Here is a 23,991-nt window from a genome sequence, read left to right as displayed (position 1 = left end):
ATAAACCTACTTTGCCCACCCGTGTGTGTGTGTGTGTGTGTGTGTGTGTGTGTGTGTGGTAATGAAAATATATATCAATCATGAATGACTTATTAATCACACAAAACTTTAAAAAGTAATGTTATCAATTACAAACTTCTTTAGGTATAATATAATATATATTATATATATATATATTGAGTATATATATATATATACATATATACATATATACATATATATATATATATATATATATATATATATATATATATATAACATTAAGGTTATATTAGATGGGTTAATAGTTCAGTCAAATTATTAATTACTGAGTCTAAGCTTTAGAGAGTTTATATATGAGAGTTTATATATTGCTTAATCCCTAAAAAAATCAGCAAATTAATGAAGAAAAAAGTTATATACATAAGCAAACAACACAAAAATAGGAAACAATACAAAGTAAATTTCATCCTTTAAAAATCATTGTGGAATCAAGAGAAAATGAAATTATTGTTAACCTGAGAGGTTGTGAAAGTCACGTGGCTTCAAGCAGGAAGAGCACACAGAAATCATGAATGCTGATGGATAGCGCCACCTCCCCAGCAACAATCAGAAACTGTCTTAGCTGGAGGGTGATGCAGCGGTTACCAAATGGCAAGGCTCACTTAACTGGCCACAGAGAACTAAGGTCTGGAATGGCAGACTGAGGAATGATATTTGAATTGCCACCACATAGAATTAATATGTGTTTTGAAAACTGCACACTCCTAACACTTTGATTAAAGATATTTCTTTAATTACACTTCACTTACAGTTGTGTGTTCAAACATGATCTTCTGATTGCTCAGATGCACAGATAAAGCTCCTGACACCAAAATCTTATCTTTATAGTGAAACATACATTAATAGGATATCAAATAATTCTAGGTGTATCTCAACTTATATTTAGCTTATATAAAAATAAAATGAATTGACTTCAATCAAATTCATCAAGTGAATACAAGTTGAGTAAGAGAGTTATGCTGAGTTCCTAACATGAATATTTTCTTTAATTTTCCTTGTTTAATTCCTTCTCTTTCTTCTTTCTCTCCTCCCTCCACAATCCATTCTCTCCTTTTGTTCCTCCCACTTATCTTCCTCTCCCAATGTCCTCTTTCCTTTTCTTCCTTCTTATCTTCTTTCTGCTATCTTCTTTAAAGTTGATAATACTATGAAGGATTTTTTTAAGGTACAGTAACAATGGATTGATAAGTACATTTACCCTTCTGTTACTATAGATTACACCTTTCCAGAGAAATAGTAATAAGAAATACTTTTGTTATTAAATTACACTCTTATACTTTATTCTCATTGAGGAGAAAATATGTTTTTTTCTGTTTCATCCTCTTATAAAATTTTAGTCAGGAAGGTAGGCTCTTTATTATTCAGGATCCAGACAACTTTAGTTTGAAAGAAATGGGCTGACATTTTTGTTGAGCAAATTCTTGCAATATAATATTATTGTAATTAATACAACAGATTCCTAATTCCATGAACAAGTGAATGGTATACAGAAATAGATTGTGCCCTGTGATATAATCTGTCATAATGGCATTAGAATAATGGAATTCTGCTTTTATGATAAACAAACAAACAAACAAAAAAACCTGTGATGATTCCCTGGCTTTCAACCAGTATTTAACCATTAAACTCTCCAGAGTTCATTGTGCCTCAGGTTATGGCTTTTCTGTGCATGGCAGCAGGATCGAGTGTGTGTTCTAAATGCATGGGCTCTATGAGCTAATTATCAACATCATTTATTAATCTAAGAAGGTGCCTGGTACAAAAGTGGGAGAAAATCATTATTTTATAAAAGAAGGTGGTTGTTTGTGAGATGTTATTTGCCCACAAGAGAACTTCTCATGCTTCTAGTTCATTTAAGTCTTTGCATAATCAGAGGAATGACTTGGCCAGTGGCCAAGAGACAGAGAACATGTAGCTAGAGAAACTGGAGCACCATCAAGAGCAAACTACCCAAAGTCAATGTGATGTGTTGTTTCCAACACACTAAATAATTCCATTTTACAAAGCTTGGCTGTCTAAGTTCATGAAAGAGCAACATTCTGTTCTGGGTTTTCTAAGCTAAGACCTATAAGGGCTGCACAGCTTGGGCAGTTACAGATTAATTATTTAAAATCGGGGCTACACTATTTACTGGTAAGAGATTGAGTGTTAGGATTTCAATTATATCTAGATTATTCACTTTCCACATATATAACATAGCTATAATATTTGGGTAACTATACATCCATGGGTTCCTGGAAGAAATGATAGAACATATGAAGGCCATTGGTAATTTAGCATGGGGCTCCCTATTCTTCACCCTCTCGATACCTCTCATCCTGGTTTCTGTCTCTTCTTTAATCTCTTTCTTCTTTCTCTCAGCCACCAAACTGTATGCATGTGTATATTTTGATAAAGAACCCCAAAAGGCTTAGGATATTATTTTCATCTTGATATGGTAGACTCTCAGGTGGTTCACTTTCCAGACTGTAGCCATAAAGGCTAAGAGGGCCTCAGAACCTTAAACTATCACTCTGCTACCTCTGACAAAGCTGGACTATGGGATCAGGTATGAAGGATGCTTTTCTGTTTCATGCTTTTGTAAAATTTCAGTCAGGAGTGCCGGTTCTTCATTATTTAGGACCCAGACAACTTCAGTCTACTGATTCTGCTATGCTGTTCACTAATTCACACCATAAAGTACTTATAGGATAGCTAGTGAGCATTTACATTGGCCTGTACAGTACATTGGGATATGAGCATTTATTAGACAGTTATAACTGTTCAAAACCCACTAGAGATTCACTCACTCTCGTTTAAGGCTTGCACATTTCCTCATAAATGGCTTGTTGTGAATAACATAAATGTGCATCACTGAGAATAAATTAAACGCATTTCCTGCTATTGTTAATGTAATAGAACAGTTGCACCATAAATCACTTGAACAGCATTTATAGATTACTATACCCTATCTAGGCCAAGCTTGTAAATATCTGTGGAACACATAATTCAATGATTTACAATCCTCTAAAAAAACCTTAGGAATTTTTTCTTGTTTTTTCATCTCTTCTCATATGATATCGACAAGCATCTAGCTCAAAGAAATCTATTTTGAATGTTCTTATAAAGCTTTGCTATGTGATAGGGGTTCCTGAGAGAAATAAATGATTATGTATTAAATCATTTAATGTTCATACAGCATTATTATCCCCTTTTTTATTAGTGAGGAAAGTGAAAGATGCAGACGTGAAGTAACAAATCAGACTCATACTACCTGAAGTTGCAGGCTCTGAATTTGAAAGAGTGCCTAATTCAAAATACGCAACTGTATCTTTCAGCTTGACCTACTTGCTCATAACTGCTCTAATCTGAAAAGTTGTCATGTCTATTCAATCAAATGCTCTGAAATTTTGTCTCCATTCACTGTGCTTGAATTTTTAAACTTACAGTGGCCTGCTATCTCCCATCTTACCTATGCTTTACTTTGCCTCTTTCTGGTCTTCATGGGCCTCCTGCTAAGGGAACACACCATACTTCTTAAGGGAATACACTCCCCATTCTCCTTTATACATATCCCTTTCCCTCCACGTCCACGTCAATGGGAAGTGGAGGCTCCTTGCAACAGGGAGTTGTGTTTGTGCCACACATGTCATTAGCCATCCTCATGCTCCCTTACTCACATTTTGGAGTCAGACTGTCATCTATGTTGTGCTCCACCAATTTTCAATTTGTTTCTGGTGGCACTTGATTGAGTGGCTCCCACCTTAGGGTAATTGGAGATGAGTTGGAACTGGATGACCTGCATTTTCCTTTAGAAGACCTTTTGAGGAAATGCTCTCTTATGGCCCAGTCCAGCATCAACCCCGCCCCTCTCCTGAGTGCCCTATAATCGCAGTCTGGACACAACTTTGCATTTGTAGAATGGTTTTGTTCTTCAAAGAGATCTCAGACTAATCTCATTGCATTGCCTTAACTTCATTGTGAATTATATACAGTAAGTCTCCGAGTGAAGAAACAGAAACATGGAGAAATGACTTTTATCTCTAGAGGCATTGACTTGAGTATTATAAGGAAATAGATTCCTGTCAATAGCCCCCTTCATAATCACAACGTGCTGAAATAGATTCATGAAATATCTTAACTTTTCTTATAGGATAATTTTGACATAAGAACATCCAGATCACTTTCAAGTCTATTTGGAAGATTTTAGTCACGCATATAATTTAAAATCGGGGATGAAGACTAATTAGTCACTCTTATAATAATAAAGCTATTCTTCTCGCTATTGAATTAATATTGGTAAATCATCATTCATGAAGCAATTATATGAAGACAGTACTTCATGCTCTTCTTGGCATTCAAGAAGAGAGTAGAACAGAAAGAAGAGCAGGATTTCAAGGTTCTGGTGTCTGTTCTGTTTAGGCCATGTGACTTTGAGAGGTCACTGACACTTTGGAGCTCAGTTCACTGATATATGAAAGTCAATATAATCACTTTTTGAGATATTGATTGTGATTTTTATTGGTGGCTAAAATGCATAAAAATTAATAATACTGAAAATTATAAAACAACAGAGCCTGAACACAAATTCACTTACAATATTTCTCATTGCTCATAGCTTTGTGAAGAAGGTCCAGAGTTTTCTTCAGGAATTATGAAAGGAGTGACTAATTCAACTTTTTAAAATAGTGATATGCCAAATATAATTTTTCTTAAATGATTTAATTCCTCTCTTTGGTCTCTTTGAAGTCTGTCTTTACTGTCATCATCTTGACAGCTATTAAAATGTCACTATCAAACTACGACATGTTAGTGGTTTTGAATTCGGTGTGTGATCTGTATCCTATTTTACTTGTGATTTCCAGTCCAATCCAATCATGTGTTTCATGTCCTGAAGGCCAGATTTTCACTTTGAATTTTATACATGTTTACAGTACATGAAGGTTATCCTATAAGTCATTCTTTGCATCATTTCCATCCCCCATGTTGGTTGCATGGAAAAAGAATGTGAAAATGTACTTCCACCAACAGCACATTATAGCATTGATTGCTGGGAACCTCTCCTCAAAACGGTATGTCTGAGGAGTCATAATGGACATAGAAATGTCTTGTTGATTTTTGTACACACTTCAGCTTTTTAAAATGTATGAGTTTCTCCCCAAGTCTTAACCTCCTTTCCTTTTAGGTTACACTAACATATTACCTTGAAAAACATCTATGAATAATTTTCTGTGAATTACAGGGTTTTTTTTGTGTGTTTTTTTTGTTTTGTTTTGTTTTTGTGTGTGTGTGTGTGTGTGTGTGTGTGTGTGTGTGTGTGTTTTAATGTAATGTGCTTTTACTGTGTTTGGTTTATCATATCCCAGTAGTATTTCCTAGTTCTTTATTTTTAACTGTATGGTTGTTTTAAGTTTTAAACAGTACATTTAGTAAATGGTACTAATAGAAAATAATAATGCTGGAGTTGCAGATACAATTGCTATGAGTGTTCATAACTTTAAATTAGTTATAATTATAGATTTTTATGGAGATCATATTCCCATCCCCAGTATTTTTCTGTTCTAGAAGACCCTCAGATAAAATGCAATTGAGTTCTTTGTCTTATTTTCCAGATACTCAGTGTTAAGTCCATAGCAATGCTGAAAGGCAAGTGTTAAGTCCAGAGCAATGCTGATTAAACAATTATAGAAAATACATTTGAGATTTAGAAATAACCCAACTGCATTGCATTCTCTTTCCTCCAGGTCTCTTTTCTTAGCACTGGCACTTTGGGAAAGTTATTTTACCTAAAAGTCAGGAAAACTGGAAGTTAGAGCACGGATTGATATGTCTAAATCATTTAACATGGTGACTAGCACATAAGACCAGAAATAAATTGTAAACGTTTTCTATTCAACAAGTATTCAGAGCTTACTTGTAGGAATCTCTTTCACGACCCTCGTGGAAAGAGTTCCAGTTCAGGGTTCAGGTTCTGGAGAAGGGCCGCACACAAATGAAGAGACTTGAGACTTGAAGAAATTCAATTTGGCGATATGGGGGGCCAGGCGGTAGTCCAACTCTAGTGGGAGAACTAATAGTTCTCTGGCCCTGGCATCCCCTTTTATTAAGGCTTTAGGGAAAACATCTTAGTCAAGATAAACAAAAATTTACATGTAGCCCTTTGGCAGAAAATAACAGAAACTTACATGGGACAAACAAGGTGGAGGCTGCTTCAGCTAATAATGTCTCAACTAAAGGGTGAGTGGTTAGAGCAATTAAGGTTGTTGACCAGCCTTCCTGGCTTCTTGTCAATAGCTCTTCTTAGTGAAACTGATTTCTTTTCTAGCACTTACTGTGTGACAATGCTATGTTAGGCTATGACAATGAAGAATCCTTGTCCTGAATAAACAGCACTAATTTTATAAAGCTCCTAATCAATTTCAACAGAGCAGAGGACTAGAAGCATATGATTAAAAAGGAAAAGCACAGGGTGTCATGAGAGCATTTATTGGCATATTTTCTAACCCCTTGGAGGATCAGTACATTTTCCAGTGAGAGAATATCCATATGGAAACCTCAGAGATGAGTAAGGCTTATTTCGGCAAGAGTGGAAGAGTAATGAGAAAGAATGGGGAAAAAGAAAAAAGAGAAGCTTGAGAATGACAGCCTATAACCATGGTCTGCAAACTGCAACTCGCAAGCCACATGCAGCTCTTTGGCCCCTTGAGTGTGGCTCTTCCACAAATACCACTGCCTGGGCGAGTCTATTTTGAAGAAGTGACATTAGAAGAAGTTTAAGTTTAAAAAATGTGGCTCTCAAAAGAAATTTCAATTTTTGTACTGTTGATATTTGGCTCTGTTGACTAATGAGTTTGCTGACCACTGGCCTAGAACAACAGTGTGAATAGAAAGAATAAACCAAGGTGAGTCCCCTGGGTGCCCTCTATGTTGCTAGCTTGGGTATGGAGCTTAATAATGCCTCTTCCTCTATCTAGCACAGCGGTTCTCAACCTTTCTAATGCCATGACCCTTTAATACAGTTCCTCATGTTGTGGTGACCCCAACCATAAAATTATTTTCATTGCTACTTCATCATTGTAATTTTGCTACTGTTCTGAATTGTAATGTAAATATTTGTATTAGGTGACCTTGCTAGCAGATCTCACCCTGTGACCATCGAAAAACAGCTATTTATATTACGATTCAGAACAGTACCAAAATCAAGCCAAAATAAGCTATAGCCCTACCTGGTTTGGCTCAATGGCTAGAGCACTGGCCTTCAGACTGAAGGGTCCCTGGTTCAATTCTGATAGAGGGCACATGCCCGGGTTGGAGGCTCATTCCCCAGTGGGTGGCATGTAGGAGGCAGCCGATCAATGATTTGCTCTCATCAATGATGTTTCTATCTCTCTCCCTCTCTTTCCCTCTCTGAAATCACTAAAAATAATTGTAAAAAAATATTGAATGGTTTAGGATTAGAGTGAAGAAAGAGATGTAAGCATCATATGGAAAATAAAAGATGAAGAAGAGGGGCAGATGCAAGAGAAAGCAAGAGAGAGGAAAAGATTGAGATTAACGGAGTGCTTAGAGAAATCAGTCAGACAGAAAACATTAAGAACCTTATGATTTAACCTATATGTGGGATATAAAACTGAAAGCAACAAATAAACAAGAACTCATAGATGCATACAACAGCATGTGGGGAAGGAAAGGGTGAAGGGGGTCAAATCTGTGGTGACAAAGGGAGATTTGACTTTAGATGGTGATCACACAATGCAATGTGTAGATGATGTATCGTTGAATGATATATCTGAAACCTATATAATTTTAGTAACTAATGCCACCTCAATAAATATATATATTTTAAAAAAGAGTGTGCCACTTAGGGGTTCTCTGAGTAGCATGTAGTTATGAATGCATGCTTCATTTATTTTTCATTTATTAGCATCTCCTGAATATTGGTGCATCAGTACCATTTATAGTTCTCTCTTACTGAAGAACATGTATTTTAAATATTTCAAACTAAAAGAAAATATGTGCATTGAAATTTTAAGTTTGCCACATATGCTTGATCAACTCTCTCTGCCACTCCTTTCCACACACACACACAGGCACACACACACACATATGCACACACACACACACAATGGTATATGTGTGCATATTTTCACACACTGTTATTATTTCTGAACCATTTGAGCTTATGTTGAAGGCATCATACCCTGTTAACCTTAATATTGATAACTCAACATGCATTTCTCAAGTTTAAGGATATTTTATAACATAACACTGTGATTTATCACATTGATACAATATTTTTACAGCCAATATATAGGCCATATTCACATGGGTGCATTTTGTGACCATATCTCTTTAGTCACTTTGGTTTTTATTTATCTTTCACCACTCTTACATTTTTGGTCTCTATTTAAGTCCTTTCTTCTTTCCCAGTCCCCAACAATAATATAAACAGGTGACAACCTAAGATGTGCCATACATCATTCATCAGATCCAGGACCTCTGATTGGTTTATAAATATGTACCTTCACAATTTCTTAGTCATAAAACACCAGCAACAAAGACTATGTAGGAATGTCTGTGACCATTCTAAAATCTCCAAACATATTAGCTAAGTAACACTCTCCTGACATTTATGTGTTAACCTAAAGTCTGCATAGCAAAGCCTTACGAGGAACATTCTATCATTTTGATGATATCATAGCTTCTGCCCTGCTCTTGTCAGTGCCATTTGACAGAGATGTGTTTGGCACCCCTGCTTCCGATTAACTCCCTAAATCTGGTCAGCCGGACCCTGGGCTGGGTGCACCTTCAGGCTCCTAAAGGCAGGCAACAGGCTGGGCTCACTGTTCCATACCTAGCTGACTCTCCATTCTTCATCTTGGGTGTGTTTTTTTTGCTTTTTTTTTTTTTTTGGTTAGTTAATAAGTGATAGTACCTTACATCTGCTCACTCTCTCCTTTGTCATCTCTAATTATCACTGACCATACTAAACACTTTCCATGTTGAACTTAATAGTAGGTCTAATAACCACAATCACAATATAGCTCTGTGACTCGTTGTTCTGCCCACTCTCCCTACCATAAAATATTATACAAGTACCACTACAGTTGAAGAGACTGAGGAGCAAATTAGTACTCCCAGATTCAAATCCTAGCTTGAAGACTGAATATACAGTTGCTATATGCTCTAAGCTTCAATTTCATCATCTGTAATACCAAGGATATTAAAAGTACACCTAGATTATTTGGAGGTGAGATTAAGGGAGAAGGGCTTTATGAGATATTCCTCATGGAATGTTCACTACAGTCTACAGTACCAGGCACGTGTTAATACTCTGAAATGTTGCCTGTTGCTATTATTTAGGATATAGGACAGAATCCAGAATATATTTTTAGTTTCCATTCTTATCACTTTAAACTCTCAAAGGACAAACATTAGCTATAAGAGCCTATTCTTTAATAGACATTTGTTGGACCCCTAAAATCTAGGGTAAAGTAAAAAGAAATAGGCAGGGCTCAGAAATCCAATCTCTGGCTCTTTGGATTGATAATCACTTTAGTTTTAACTGTTTTAATTTCTGATCAGGTTTGCTATGATGTCATAGTGATATTACTTTATTTTATGCTATCTTTTACCTGTACAAAATGTATTGATAAGAACAGTTCACTGTACTTGTAAAACCCAAAAACTCCCAGAAACTTAGAGTACTTAAATTTATTATACTCCTTAAATTCATTAACTATCCCAAAGTCCTGGGGATGCTAAGTAATAATTGTTTTCGGTATTTGAGCCAATGAGAAAGACAGAGTTCCTGGCAATTCTTGGGTTGTCACTCACTATTATACTGTCTGTTGAAAGTATCTCTTATGGGCCTGGGCCTATTTCAGGTCCTGAGAATATCAATAATAAACAAGACCACATCCCAACCTATATGGAGCTTAATATATAATTTACCACTTCAAAAGCATTAATTTAACAGATAGAATGACATGTAGTAATGCAATATGGGAAAGAAAATACATAGAGGGACAAAGTGACATGAAGGAGTTACTGATATTTTATATTGAATGGTCAAAGAAGGTCTCTCTAATAGGTGAAAAAAGGAGATTTGACTTTATATGGTCTCTCTAATAAAGGGGCAAAACATGCAGGCACTGGAAGATCATTGCAGATAGAGGGAGAACATGAACAAAGGCCTTTAGACAAGGGAATACTTGGAGTTCCCTAAGAATGCCTGTGAGGCCAGAGTGGCAAATGGAGCAATGAGCAAGCAGGAGAATAGAAGGCCATGAGATTCAAAGGTTGTGCAGGACCAGATGGTGTAGGACATTGTAGGCCATCAAAATCAGACTTGGTTTTCACACTATGCTGGGAAACCATTAAGGTTTGGAAAAGAGGAATTAAATGTTCTAATTTTTATTTTAAAAAGTTGATTCCAGCCCCAGAGTTCAAAATAATCTATAGAATAGAAAAAACAGTTGTGAGGTGATTGCTACAATCTAAGTGAAAGCTGACTTTGACCAAGGTAGATGAGGCACAGATGGTGAGAAGTACATAGATCATCAATTCTATTTTGAAGTTAGCGCTGAAAGGACTTGCTCAGGTATGGTTGTAAGGGGTAAGAAAAATAAAAAAGTCAAAGATGACTTCCAAGTTTCTGACTTGAGCCCTGGATGGCTGGAGTGCCATTAACAGAGGTAGGAAAGACTAGAGGAGGGTGCTGGGGGGTAGGAAACTAGGAGTTTGTTGTTGTACACACAAAGTTGAAACCGTGGTTCTAAAACTAGATAGTACTTCAGTTATCTGGTTCTAAAACTAGATAATACTTCAAAATTACCTGGATGACTCATTAAAACATGGATTATTCACCCCCCACCCCAGGAGTGGTGTGTTTTTTCACCCCTCAGATTTTTTCTTATTTATTGTTGAGAGTATTACATATGCCCACCCCCCCCTTCTACCCTTTGTCTCCCACCATCCAGTTCAGACCCCGCCCCAGGGGTTCACTAATGTATTATCTGTGTTCAGGGGGAATGCATATATGCATCTAAATTCTTTGGTTATTCCCTTCCCAGTACCCTCCCCCTTCCCTCTGAGATTCATCAATCTATTCCATGTTTCCATGCCACAGTAAATTGATGATTAAAATAGAATCCCTGAAGTTTTTGATTCATTGAGTCAGGTATAATGCACAATTACTTGTAATTTTAAAAAGTTTCAGGCTGATGTTCATACTGCTGATTCTAGTCCTGGGACCACACTTGCAGACCCTCTATTCTAGTAGTAGGGGTATTGACAGAAGAAGTTAGCTAGGGTAAAGAGAATGACCAGATCATATATAGATGAGAGGAGTTAAAACATAGATACTGAAATGCTTCTGGTGCCTTTCTGCTGGGAATCCCCATCTGGTCCTCCACCTTCTGTCCCTTCCAATGTAGGACCACGATACATGTGTATTAGCACATGCCTAAAGGGTGAAAACAGTTTTTGAATTTTGACTTCACTTCCTAATCTGCCTTAAAGAATCCTGTGCAAGGGAATATCCTGAATGTAATTGCTCTTTCAATATATGGAGAATTGACACAAGTATCCCTCGTTGTTCTCCCCTTCAGCTAGGTCCAATTTATCTAGATAGGATGCAGGTGTCAACCTAAACCACTAACCACTTCCTATAAGAAGGGATATATTTAAGAAATTAATTTTACTTACAGATTTATATTTAAAGTATATTGAAATATATTGAAAATAAATGTGAGTTTTCTAGCTACAAACTTAATAGTTATTTTCTGAAATGAATCCTAGTGTTTAAAGATACAAATAGTGTTTATGGTAGAGAGAAATATTCTAGAAAGAATGAACCGTTACAGTTTATACTTGAAAAAAAAAACTTATATAATAAAACAGTTTTGCAATAATGATCATGACACTCTATTTAAAGGAAATATTTTTTGATAAGCATTTTTATTAGATTGGTGGCTTTTAAATATTTTCACCTTGATACACTGTAGGAAAACCATGTTATATTTATATTTACAACATTCTATGATATGTCTTTTGCATATTGCATTGTGTGATCACCATCTAAAGTCAAATCTCCTTTTGTCACCACAGATTTGACCCCATTCACCCTTTACTACCTCCCCACCTTTCCTTCCCCACATGCTGTTGTATGCATCTATGAGTTCTTATTTGTTTTGTTACTTTCAGTTTTATGTCTCACGTACAAGTTAAATCATAAGGTTTTTAATGTTTTCTGACTGATTTCTCTAAGCATACTATTAATCTCAATCTTTCCCACTCTCTTGCTTTCTCTTGCATCTTCCCCTTTTCTTCATCTTAATTTTTTTTTTCTTTTTCGCTTTCCAAAGTAATTACTAGCACCCAAGGTGACCTTTGCCAAATTTTGCATTTCCCTGCGAGTTCTTCTCTAATTTTTAAACAAAACATTGAATATTCTCATGGGGAAGAGAGCTGATGGCTATAATCTCTCCAGCTGTCCAGTCTCTCCTCTCCAGGGACAGAGGACCTGGTGGCTTTTTAGAAATCACAGATTTTTGATCCTCCAAACAAATTAGGTTTTTCACGATTTGAACAAGAAACCGTATTAAAGATGACCACGATATTTTTTTTTCCAATCTGATTTTAAAAAGTACTTTAGATATTCCAATTTCTTTATATTGCCTTTTGACCAAGTTTTCCCCCATAATAATCTGACTTAAACACAAAGAATCACTCACCTACTTCCAGATCCTCAAGGATAGGAAGCTTGCATGGGCTCTATGCACAGTGAACTTGACCATCCTTCTGGTGTTTTCTGTTCAGGCACATCCTTCTTTTTCTGTTAGTGTTGGTGCTGTAAGGGTCCAGCTCCAGTCCCAGGTACTGTTGCCATTATGCCATAATGCCGGGGTTCTTTCCCAGCTTACAAAGGGCCAGCGCCCTGGGGAAAGTGGCTGGGTGTAGATGACTAAGAAGGAGTCCAATGACAAAGATAATTTTGAAAGTCATTGGGGGTCAGAGGAGCCTCAGATAAAAAGAACTCAGGACCCTGCTTTTATTCTAACACAATTTGTCCCAAGGCAAGGTTGAAATATATTCTTCAAAGGGTAAGGTATCAAAGGGTAGACTACAGAAGCATTATCAGTTTGGGGGATAGCCTATGTCTGTTCAGGTGTTTGACCAACAAGAGGCAATAAAATGCCCTGAGCTGTCTGGCAGCTAACAATTATCCTATTCAGGTTTTGGAGAAATGACTTTAGCCATTTCCAACAGGTAAACTACTGGTTTACCTTTGTTGTGGTTTACCTTTGTTGAACCCCCCAAATCCCATCAACCTTTTTATAGAACTCTTGTAATTATTACATGCTGGAATTGGTTCTCAGCAGGCCTCTTGTGTGTGTGTGTAATCAGAAATCAGAAGTAACCATTTCAGGAAATACTCTCACTTTAAGTATATGATAGACATTTTCTATGATATTCTATGAGTTTTAAAGTTGCTGACTTTGATCCAATAAACTGAAAACCAAAATAGTGTAGTGAATAGCATGGACTCTATAGCATAAGACTGACGGGGTTGGAATCTTGGTTCTTCCCTTTTCTAGCTGTGTGAGCTTGATATAATTACTTAACTTCTCTGCTCCAGCTGTAAAATGAGGGGAACAATAGATCTGCATCATAAGGTTATTGTGGCAATGAAATGAGTTAATTTAAAGAATGTAAAATAGTGACCAGCACGTAGTAAGCATCATAAGAGTGTCAGTTATTAATATAGTGTTCACAACCCAGCAATACATCACAACTCAACATTAAAAAAAAAACACTTTTTTGGATGACTAAGACCAACCTCATCCTCCTGCCACCTTATCTTCCAACACACACAAAATAGTAAATTGAACTTAACTTCCTCAGAGGCAAGTTCAGTAATACTTCTGTTTTATAAGTAGGATGAAATAACTATATTTCCTTTTAAATCCTTAAACATCTCCTTTTAAAATGTAATTGTAAGTCTTTCATGGAGACAAGAGATGATCTCTTGAAAATCCAGAGAATAAAAAGAAATCCTCCCCGAGGTGATGTTTTATTCATTGGTGCAGTGCCTTGCATTTAATGTATTCTCAAAAAACTGTTTGATTAAAGTGTTTGGAAATCTTACTAGAAGAGTTTTCAAGGATAGCAATTGATTCATATAGATAATAATTTACCACTTTATAATTTACAATTTCGTGTTCATTCTTGTCTTTAAATCTGTAAGTCCATTTCCCCAAATGTGTCCTATAGAATGCTAAATTGATACTAAAGATCTGAGACTCTTAGAGAGTCACAATGTTCAGTGAAGTAGTAATTTGACAAAAAAAAATGTAACCCCCAAATTGTTCTGGATCAAATGGTATATATATTATTTGTCTCCCACAAAAGAGTCCTAAGAGGGTTTTTCTCAGTGGAAAATGGGCACTTGCTGCTTCATTCTGGGACCCAGGCTAATGGAGGTCTGCCCTCTTGACATTTGAAGTCACCATGGGAGAGGGTGAAGAGAATGGAGGAAGGTATGTGGGAGGTGTCAGGGTCAGGAGTGGAGTGTCTCACAGCCTCCCATTTCCTTTCATTTGTCAAAACTCAGTTGCATGGTTACACCAGCTGCCAGGAAGGCTGGGCAATGAGGTCCAGTTCTATCCCCGGGGAAAAAGGAGTAAGTTTTAGTGACATAATAGAATAGTCAGCAAACCCAGTAAAGAGCTATTATGAAAATCCTTGTTTAGCACTCTGCATCTCAATGTGTCCTAAATGCATTTGCTTATCAAACCCTTTTCTCTCTTAACACATTGTGGACCAGTAGTTTTATTGCTAGCTTTACCCAGTGGTCAGATACATTTCTATTGAACGAGTACCAAAAACATTTTACATAAATGTTAAAGGCACGCTTTAAAATTAAATACCCATTGCATTTTGAAATTACTTATTTCATGTTCTTACAAGCTAATATCTTTTAAAGTATGATACTTGGTAAAACACTGTGTAATGTGAAGAAGAATTCTCGTGATGCGTCTGCAATTTGGATCTATTAACACACCAGAAAACAGCACACTTCAGAAAAGTCTGCTCTCATATCCCAAAATGAAAAGAAACCAAGGATGACAAGGGAAAAGTTTTAAACTTTTTAAATATTGATTTTAGCACAAATATGGAAAAACCCAAAACAACAACAACAATGTTCAGTTTAGTCATCAAACAGCCACCAGCATTGGAGGTAGAAACCTGTCAGTTGCCCACAAAACGCTTCACAGTTGTTTTTTCCCTAATTATAACCTCCTCACTTCTCTCAAAGCCAACTCTGAGCTGAGTTCTAGGATTATCTTTTCCTTTAGAACTAGAATCCAAGGAACTAGACATAATTGCTTAGCTCTGCCTGTTTTTATAATACCTTTACATCTCCTTTTATCTAGTTTTCCCCTCTCATTTCTTTCTCCTTTTCTCTAGCAATTTATTTATTTTTAAAGGAATATGTAATTGATTTCAGATAGGAAGAGAGAGTGACCAAGAGATAGAAACATCAATGATGAGAGAGAATCATTGATTGCCTCCTGCATGCCACCTACTGGGGATAAAGCCTACAACCTGAGCATGTGCCCTTGACAGGAATGCAACCTGGGACCCTTTATTCTGCAGGCTGACACTATCCACTGAGCCAAACAGGCTAGGGCGCTAGCAATTTATTGATATGGAAAACAGGCCATTTCTCCTATAGAATTACCCAGTCTAACTGGTAAATTTCATCCCCACGGTGAGGCTTACATGTTCCTCTGACCTTAAAATTCCTGTGAGTTGGGAATTGGATATAGAGGTATAATTAAATTCAAATTTCATTATTTTATAAAGACTATAGAATGTGTGCTCCTTCTCAGAAGGCACACAATGTATAGTTATCTCTTTTTATTAGTTTAGCTGTCATTGGTGATCAATTCCTAGAGTCTTTATGATTTAGGAAATACTAGAAAAAATTGGAACATCCCAATTCTATCATCTTTCCTCACTTGTGGAACTATAATACTTCTGTAAGGAGATATTTTACCCCAACTGCTATTCAATTAACTACTGATCCATTCCATATAGAAAAGGCAGCATGAAAAATGTTACTTACCAGTTTTCAAAATAAGTTGTTATCCTAGCATCTTTAACTGCATGTGACTATTTTTGTATAGTTATGAAATTATAGGTTTAAATAAATTTGATGTGTTTTAAACCTTTTCAGTTATCAGCTATATACATACTCAGATAATTTGTTCCACAAACATTTTAATAAAGATTGCGGTGGCCATCATTAACTTCCTTGCAACCTGAAATGGCAAGATGTGTCAGGCACATATTCCACATTTCCTTTGTTTCTCTAAAAAGCTCTGGTCTCTTTTAATGGAAAGGGCTCTTTAATGTCACAGGATTCCCATACCTGCTATTAGTTTCCACTCCTTGTAGTCCACTTCAGAAGACAGAACTTTGGAATATATACTATTACAATATTTCCCTTATTTTGAAGATGAAATGTTTCATGAGTTTATAATGATGAACTATAAGAGTTCACTTAAGTTCCATCTTACATCTACATCTCCTTTTCTCTATATTAAGAGTTGTCTTTGTCAAGGACACTGGAGATAAAACAAGAATATATCATAATTACACATTTGCTCTATCCCACATACAGAAAACATTCTCATAATAATAATACCAATACTTGTCACTATCATAAGTTCTTAAAAATGTTAACGTTTTTACATAGGCCCTCCTCATTCTTTTACTGTTGTATTTATCTGTAACTTGAGAGCATAAAGCCTGTATCTAAGTTTTATGTGTGAACTTGTCTCACCAATAATCTTTATGTTGATGACTTTCCTGCCATAAAATTCAGTCTCCAGTAAATTCCTAGGAAAGGGCTCCATGGAAATGATATTCCTTCAGTTCTTACATGTCGTTAACAGTATATCTATGGTCTTTTCATTGACAATCAGCTTTTCTGGATATAAAATCTTTAGATCACGATTGGTTCTTTTTATTTGTGTATCTTTACTACTATTGTAGAAGCCCTGTGCATGAAATTCACAGGGGGGTCACCTCAGCCCAGCCTGTAGCCTCTCCAATCCGGGACCCTTCAGGGGGCCCTCCAATCCCTCTCACAATCTGGGACCACTTGTTTCTAATGGCTCACCTGCCTTATGTCTAACTGCCCCCCTGATGGCCTGGTTGTCCCCATTTGCCCCCCTGCCAGCCTAGTCTTTTCACTGACCCCCTCTGCAGGCCTGGTCACCCCCAACTGCGCTCCCCTGCAGGCCTTGTCCCTCCCAACTGCCCTCCCCTGATGACCTGATCGCCCCCTGCAGGCCTTGTCCCTCCCAAATTCCCTCCCCTGCTGGCCTGCACACCCCTAACTGCCTTTCCCGGCTAGCCTGATCCCCCCGAACTTCCCTTTCTTTTCTGCAGGCCTGGTTGCCCCAACCTGCCCTTCCCTGCAGGCCTTGTCCCTCCCCTGATGGCCTGTCACCCCTAACTGCCTTTCCCTGTCAGCCTGGTCTCCCCCTACTGTCCTTCCTCCCCTGCAGGCCTGGTCACCCCTAACTGCCCTTCCCAGCTAGCCTGGTCCCCCCAAACTTCCCTTTCTCCCCTGCTGGCCTGGTCATCCCTAACTGCCCTTCTCAGCTAGCCTGATCCCCCAAACTTCCCTTTCTTTTTTGCAGGCCTGGTTGCCCCAACCTGCCATTCCCTGCAGGCCTTGTCCCTCCCCTGATGGTCTAGTCACCCCTAACTGCCTTTTGCTGTCAGCCTGGTCTCCCCCTACTGTCCTTCCTCCCCTGCAGGCCTGGTCACCCCTAACTGTCCTCCTCTGTAGGCCTGGTCGCCCCCAACCTCCCTCTCCTGCTGGCCTGGTTGCTTCTAACTGCTCTCCCCTGCTGGCCATCTTGTGGTGGCTATCTTGTGATCATATGTGGGTGGCCATCTTGTGTGAGGGTGTGACAGCCAATTTGCACATTACTACATTATATAGGATGATAAATATTGATTTATTAATAATTTTATTAATTTAGTGATAGACTATTATTCTGGTAACTGTCATTTAAATTTTATAGAAAATTTATGAAAATTACAGAAATGATTCGATTCCCTCAGATAGAGGTCTATGGAGAATCCTTATATTCAAACAAGATGATCATAGTCCAGGGTTGACTATTTGTCCACTAATGACCACTTAAAAAATTCCAATCATATTGCTGAAGAAAACCAAATTATTCTACACAACAAAATATTTAGTATTTGCATACTATATAGCAGACACAGAACAAGCTTCTCAATTTCCAGGAAAATTAAGACATGGGCTCTTTTTTATATAGCCCATGGGAAGGAACACAGATCAATACATGCACAAGTGCAGTGGAAATGTATACTACCTAGGTGGTTCCATTTATAGGTGAGCAAGGAAGTCAGTAGAGGATAATAGAAGAGATATTTGATTTAATTTTGACAAATACAAATATTCAGGTCAGACCTATGGGTAAAGGCCTTATTGATAGAAAGGACAAAAGTGTGAAGGAATAATGTCATAAGGAATGATTGAATTTTAAGATAAGCGATGGTCTTGAAAGGTAATAAGTTAGAAAATCTAATCTTGTAAAGGGTCATATGTATAAGAAATTACAGTAGTAGTTTTTGTTTTTGTTTTTGTTTTTGTTTTTATTTTTGTTTTTTGTTTTTTTTATCTGTACAGGATATATTCCAATGCCTCCAGTGAATGCCTGAAACCATGGATAGTACTGAACCTTTTATAAGCTATCTTTTATTCCTATACATATACATACACCTTTTTACTTAATATTCTTTGGCATATAAAGATTGTCAGCATCATTAATCTTTGGGGCCCTTATTAAGTAAAATAAAGGTGACTTGAACACAGTGCTGCAATACCACAACAATTGATCTGAAAACTGAGACAAATATGCAGTGACTAATGGTCTTATTGGTCATTTCCTTTCCTAGCAAATGAACTTGAACTACATAACATTGATTGAACTACATAACTTTATCAAGGAAGTGGCTTAGAGTTTAGTTTAGGTTAGTAATCAACACATTGCTTTTTTGCTTTCTTCTTTAGAAACTTGACAAAATGTCTTTATATAAATATTAGAGGCCTGGTGCATGACTTCGTGCACAGGTGGGGTCTCAAAAGGGGTGCTGGGGATGGATTTGATCGGCCCTCTGGGTGGGCTGTGGGACATCCTTACTGGCCCGGGATCTGGATCCATCCTGCTGACATCAGTGCTGGTTCTTGGGAGCCACCTGGAGGCCACTTTTATATGCAGTGTCCTAGGCTGACTTCCAAGAAGCCAGAGCGCTGTCAGGATCTTGCCAGCAGTGCTGGTCCATTGGTGCCTGGCCTGTTCTCCAGAGATTGGACCTGCAGGACTACTGAGGGAGTGAGTGTCTGGCACAAAGCTGATGGGCCACCAGGACTGGTCAGTCAGCTGAGGGGTGTTCCCACTGTGGGAGTGCACTGATCACCTGGGGAGCAGGTAGAATATGAAAATACTTTCTAAGTTTAAGTTGGATTGTGTTCATAGATCTTAGTTACTCATGCTCCACTCTTAGCCTGTTTTTATAGAAGAAGTATTAGTGAGAGAGTTAGCTGCAGTGTTGGTTTTCAATATTCTAATTTTCAGAAAGTGGTTAGCAACTTCTACATGGTTATGAATGACAGGTTAGGTTCCAGAGGATATTTTAAAACTATATCCAGCAGTTTTAGAGATGACAGTGGGATAATATTGTGAGGATAATTTTAAATCCTATAAAGTTTTGTGTACTGGGGAGGGGTCCCTCAGCCTAGCCTGCCCCCTCTCACATACTGGGAGCCCTCAGGGGATGTCCTACAGATGGCATAAGCCCACTCCCCATTGGTAGCAGGCCTAAGCCATAGTCTGGCCTCCTTTATATGAGGCAACTGAGCTTATCAGGGGAAGGTGCCAGCTCCATCACCCCACTGCTGCAGCCACTGCCAGTCATTGCAGCCACCAAGGTATTTTCATCAACATGAACTCTAGTCTCTTTACCATGAAAAAATGACAACTTTCTTTAATCATTTTCCAGTTATGTCTTTCATAGGAAATGACATTTCTTTCTTTCTTTTTCTTTTTATCCTCATCTGAGGATATGTTTTCATTGATTTTATTTTTCTCTTCCCTCCGATCCCAAGCTTTAAGTTTGGGAAGGGGGATCCCGCCCCTCCAATCGCAAGGTCAATCCCTTCCCAAACCTAAAGCCTCCACCCAATGGCTGGCTGGGAGTGACCTAGGTGCCAAGGAGGTTCCCCGGGACCCAGGTGTGTATGCAAATCAACCGCCATCTTTGTTGGGTTAATTTGCATACTCACTCTGATTGGCTGTGGGTGTAGCAGAGGTATGGTCAATTTACATGTGTCTATATTATTAGGTAAAATACCCCTTTCTTACCTAGGTTTAGATAAGGAAATGAGGTACAGAGTATATAAATGAGTTTTTCAAGGTTACCTAGCAATTTCATTTGTATAGGCATGTTTGTGTGTGTTGTTTTCTCTTTTGCTTTATTTGATGGTTTACACTAAACTGGCACTTTACACATACTCACTTGGTCCAGACATTTTTTAAGGTAGAAAAGAAGTAATCAGGAGTATTGGCCAAGATAATTTTATATTATTTCACTAAAAAATTACTTAAGTTATTATTCTTTCTCATGAGAACAAATTAATTAGTGAACTAATAATAAATTATTAGTAAGCATTTAACAAGGGATTCATTTACAGATAATTAATAATTATCTAGTTTTAATGGCATTTATTAATCATTCAATACAATTTAAATATAAAATTACAAGTATTGACAACTATAAAGTCACATGAGTAGTAAATGTCTTTCAATGGTTCCAAACACTTAAAAAAATTTTAAGTGGCATTTCCCTGTATAGTTCAGTGCAATCCAACATTATCATTTTGATTAATAGCAGCAAGATTCAGTTTACAGGCTGTGCTCTTGCTATAATATCTGAAAACATAAAAGGAATAAAAATAAACAAAATATCCCAAATACTAAAATTATGGCCCAGTTGCCTTAATTCAGAGATTTTTTATTCCCCCCAGGGTTTAAGCATGTTTGTGCCTCTTTAGATTTCTGGGTCTGGAATTGTGTTGTTTTGACTATATTTAATGGTCTTTATTGAACAACCACTGTGTAAACTCCATATCAAGATTTTCAGGAAATGATATGACAAGTAGAAACCGTGCCCTCAATGAGTTTATAAAAAGGGAAGAAGCCAGGGTAACAATGAATAATAAGGCCATATAAGTATATGTGTAGGTATATATGTTTAGAAACATATATAGAACAATTCCTGAGCATGGGAGGAATGTTATTGGGAAAGAAGAGAAGAATTTATCTTTAGTAAAAGGATGACCATCACTGATGAAGACCTTATTAGTGTTCTGAGGAAGGGGAAGGAGAGGATGTAGGACAGCTGAAAGGATATTATTCCAATAGAAGGAGCTTGAAGATGTGGCTGGTAGATTTACTAGACTGAAGGGCAATATATGAAAGAACATGTGGACCCACAGGAAAAGTGATATTTGCAGAGATCTTTGAAGTTCACATGTATACACTTATTTTGTTGAAAAGGCTACGGAATGCAGTGGCTCGTCTTTGGTGGCTCAGAAAGCCTCCCAAATAGGAGGAAAGTTCTGGTCTATTGGCAATACTGGTTTCATAATTCTTTGTGTATGTGTTTGTTCCAGGGTTTTAAAAATGACTTTCCCATTAAGATGTTCTGTATGGTTATTTCTTTTGTGTTAGACTATCTGAGGGAAAAAGGACAGTCTTCCTTTTTACATTAATTTAAACATTCAAAATGAATTAATCTCTTGTGAAGGGACATCCTATTTGAGAGTACAGAGTACAATTTAATTGATGAAAATGGTTTCCATGTGCCTAATTATGCATGGGAGATTAAAAATGAAGGCTTTGCCACAGCAACAACAAAAAACATAAAGAGTGGTCAAATGACAAAACCAAAAACTACTTACCTTGAATCAGATAATGGTTTTATGTTATAAATATGTTTAACATTTTCAATAGTCGCTTCTCTGTACATATGCCTATACGTATACTACAGATAATCAGGATTGATCAACAAACTCTGGGTCTTTCCTAAACCTGCCTGCTCTTTGATTTTCATAGTCATGTGATCCCCACACAATGCAGAGAAGAACCCGCCATCTGCTGAGACCCTCACTGAGCTCCAGGACATGTGCGGAAGACTCCCAGGTGCGGCCTTGCCTCCTCAATGAAAACTGCTTTCAGTTCCAGTACAATCTGACAGGTATGCCTTTTTCCCATAGCACTGACGAATGGGAGTAAGTTTGCATGGGTTTTCGTTCTCCAGATTAGGACTGCCAATAGAATGTGTGAATCCATCATGGCAGGCTGAAGATTTGACATTTCTAGTGTCCCTCTACATGTCCACTCTCACCATGTAGATTCAACAACACCGCCTAGAATCTCCGAATTCAAAGATGCTTACAAAGATTTGGCAACGTTTCAGAGTCAAGCTGAATTAAGCCATGATAAACTGAAACAATAAAAAAAATATCAAGGGATATTTTACCATTTAGGAAAGAATATAATCATTCTGTCACAGAATGTAGCTCTTTAATGGTCTCTGTTACTTCAAGAACCTCAAGCTTCTGATGCACTTGTTCTTAGGATCTCATTAAGGATGAATGGTAGGCCTGCCAGACAGGGATGTTTGAGAGGCAGTGGGAATCATAACAGCCTCATTCAGCCAAATGCTTAACTTTTTCCTGGACACCACGGTGTCTAATACCAAAGATTGTTGAGTTACATTGATCTGCTACCAACCATTTCATGCAGTAACAGATATACAAAATGCGACAAAATGTGGAACCATGTTAAGTCAGTATTAAACTCAATACTGATATCTAAACTGCCCCCAGAGCAATACTGGTTTCTGGAGCAAATTCCCCACTAACATCCCAGGGGTGCTGCTGAGATTTCTCATGTAGAAAACTTGGTAGAAAATTTTGTGGGGCTGTATGATTGTGTTTATAGATGAAGATGATCTCACATTTTTCTCTTTTTAAAGGTACATCAGAACCTTGGTTTTCATATAATATTTTTTTCAGAAATACAATTAAATTTGCTTTACTGGAAGAGCATATCTTTAAAACACTCATTTCATTATACAAAGTTTTCTATTCCTAGTAAACTTGGGTCATCTACAATTATGGAAAATCTCATTAAAAGGGGTCTCATTGCATATGATCAAGGAACTTCCTTTGTACCCACACTTACAATAATTTTTGTTTAAGAAGCAGGAGAATTTATTCTAACTCAAAGTTGTCTACTTTGTAATGCCATGAGTTAAATCTACAAAACCTTCTTTGATGAGAATGATTTTTAAAAATTAGAGTTTTGAGAATAGGCTATATAGTTCTAAATAGGTTGAACTCTTCCTTTTCTACAGTGCCTCTTTAGCTTCACTGTACCAAATTGTTTAGCTAATTATATTTATTCCTTGAAAACATTTGCAAGTTCACATCAAAGACTAGCTTTGTTTCTGGGTTATTTTCTCTCTCAACTATCCCCAGCAAATAGAGGATGCCAAACTTGTTTTCCTTTCTCATCCTGGTTAATGAGTGTCTTTCCTTTCCTTCCCAGCCAACTGTGAGATGGTTTCTAACAAAGATTTGGCCTTTTACCTTAAAGAACACATAGGAAGTTACTCATCTCAATTTGATTGTTTTTGTATGAAAGAATTGATTGATGTCTTTAAACCCTGCTGAAGTGGTTTTAGAGTTATGTACATATCGTCCTCCACCAGTACAAATAACCTTAGGTTGTATTTTGCTCACATGCCCAGAATTTTGAAACTCACTATGGTGATTCTATGCCTGTA

General features: G+C 37.3%; 1 protein-coding gene across 1 annotated transcript in view; it reads left to right on the top strand.

Annotated features, from left to right (window-relative positions):
* Window positions 1-23,991, top strand: part of THSD7B (thrombospondin type 1 domain containing 7B) — a 696,543-nt gene that overhangs the window by 629,487 nt on the left and 43,065 nt on the right. The window contains exon 17 of the mRNA XM_036422004.2: window positions 22,254-22,395. Coding sequence (XP_036277897.1) covers window positions 22,254-22,395 — 142 coding nt within the window. The remainder of the gene's footprint in view (window positions 1-22,253; window positions 22,396-23,991) is intronic.

This window comes from Pipistrellus kuhlii, unplaced genomic scaffold, assembly GCF_014108245.1.
Source record: "Pipistrellus kuhlii isolate mPipKuh1 unplaced genomic scaffold, mPipKuh1.p scaffold_m20_p_7, whole genome shotgun sequence".
Lineage (NCBI taxonomy): Eukaryota > Metazoa > Chordata > Mammalia > Chiroptera > Vespertilionidae > Pipistrellus > Pipistrellus kuhlii.
Note: the sequence above shows the minus strand (reverse complement) of the source record. Positions and strands in the feature narration are given on the sequence as shown.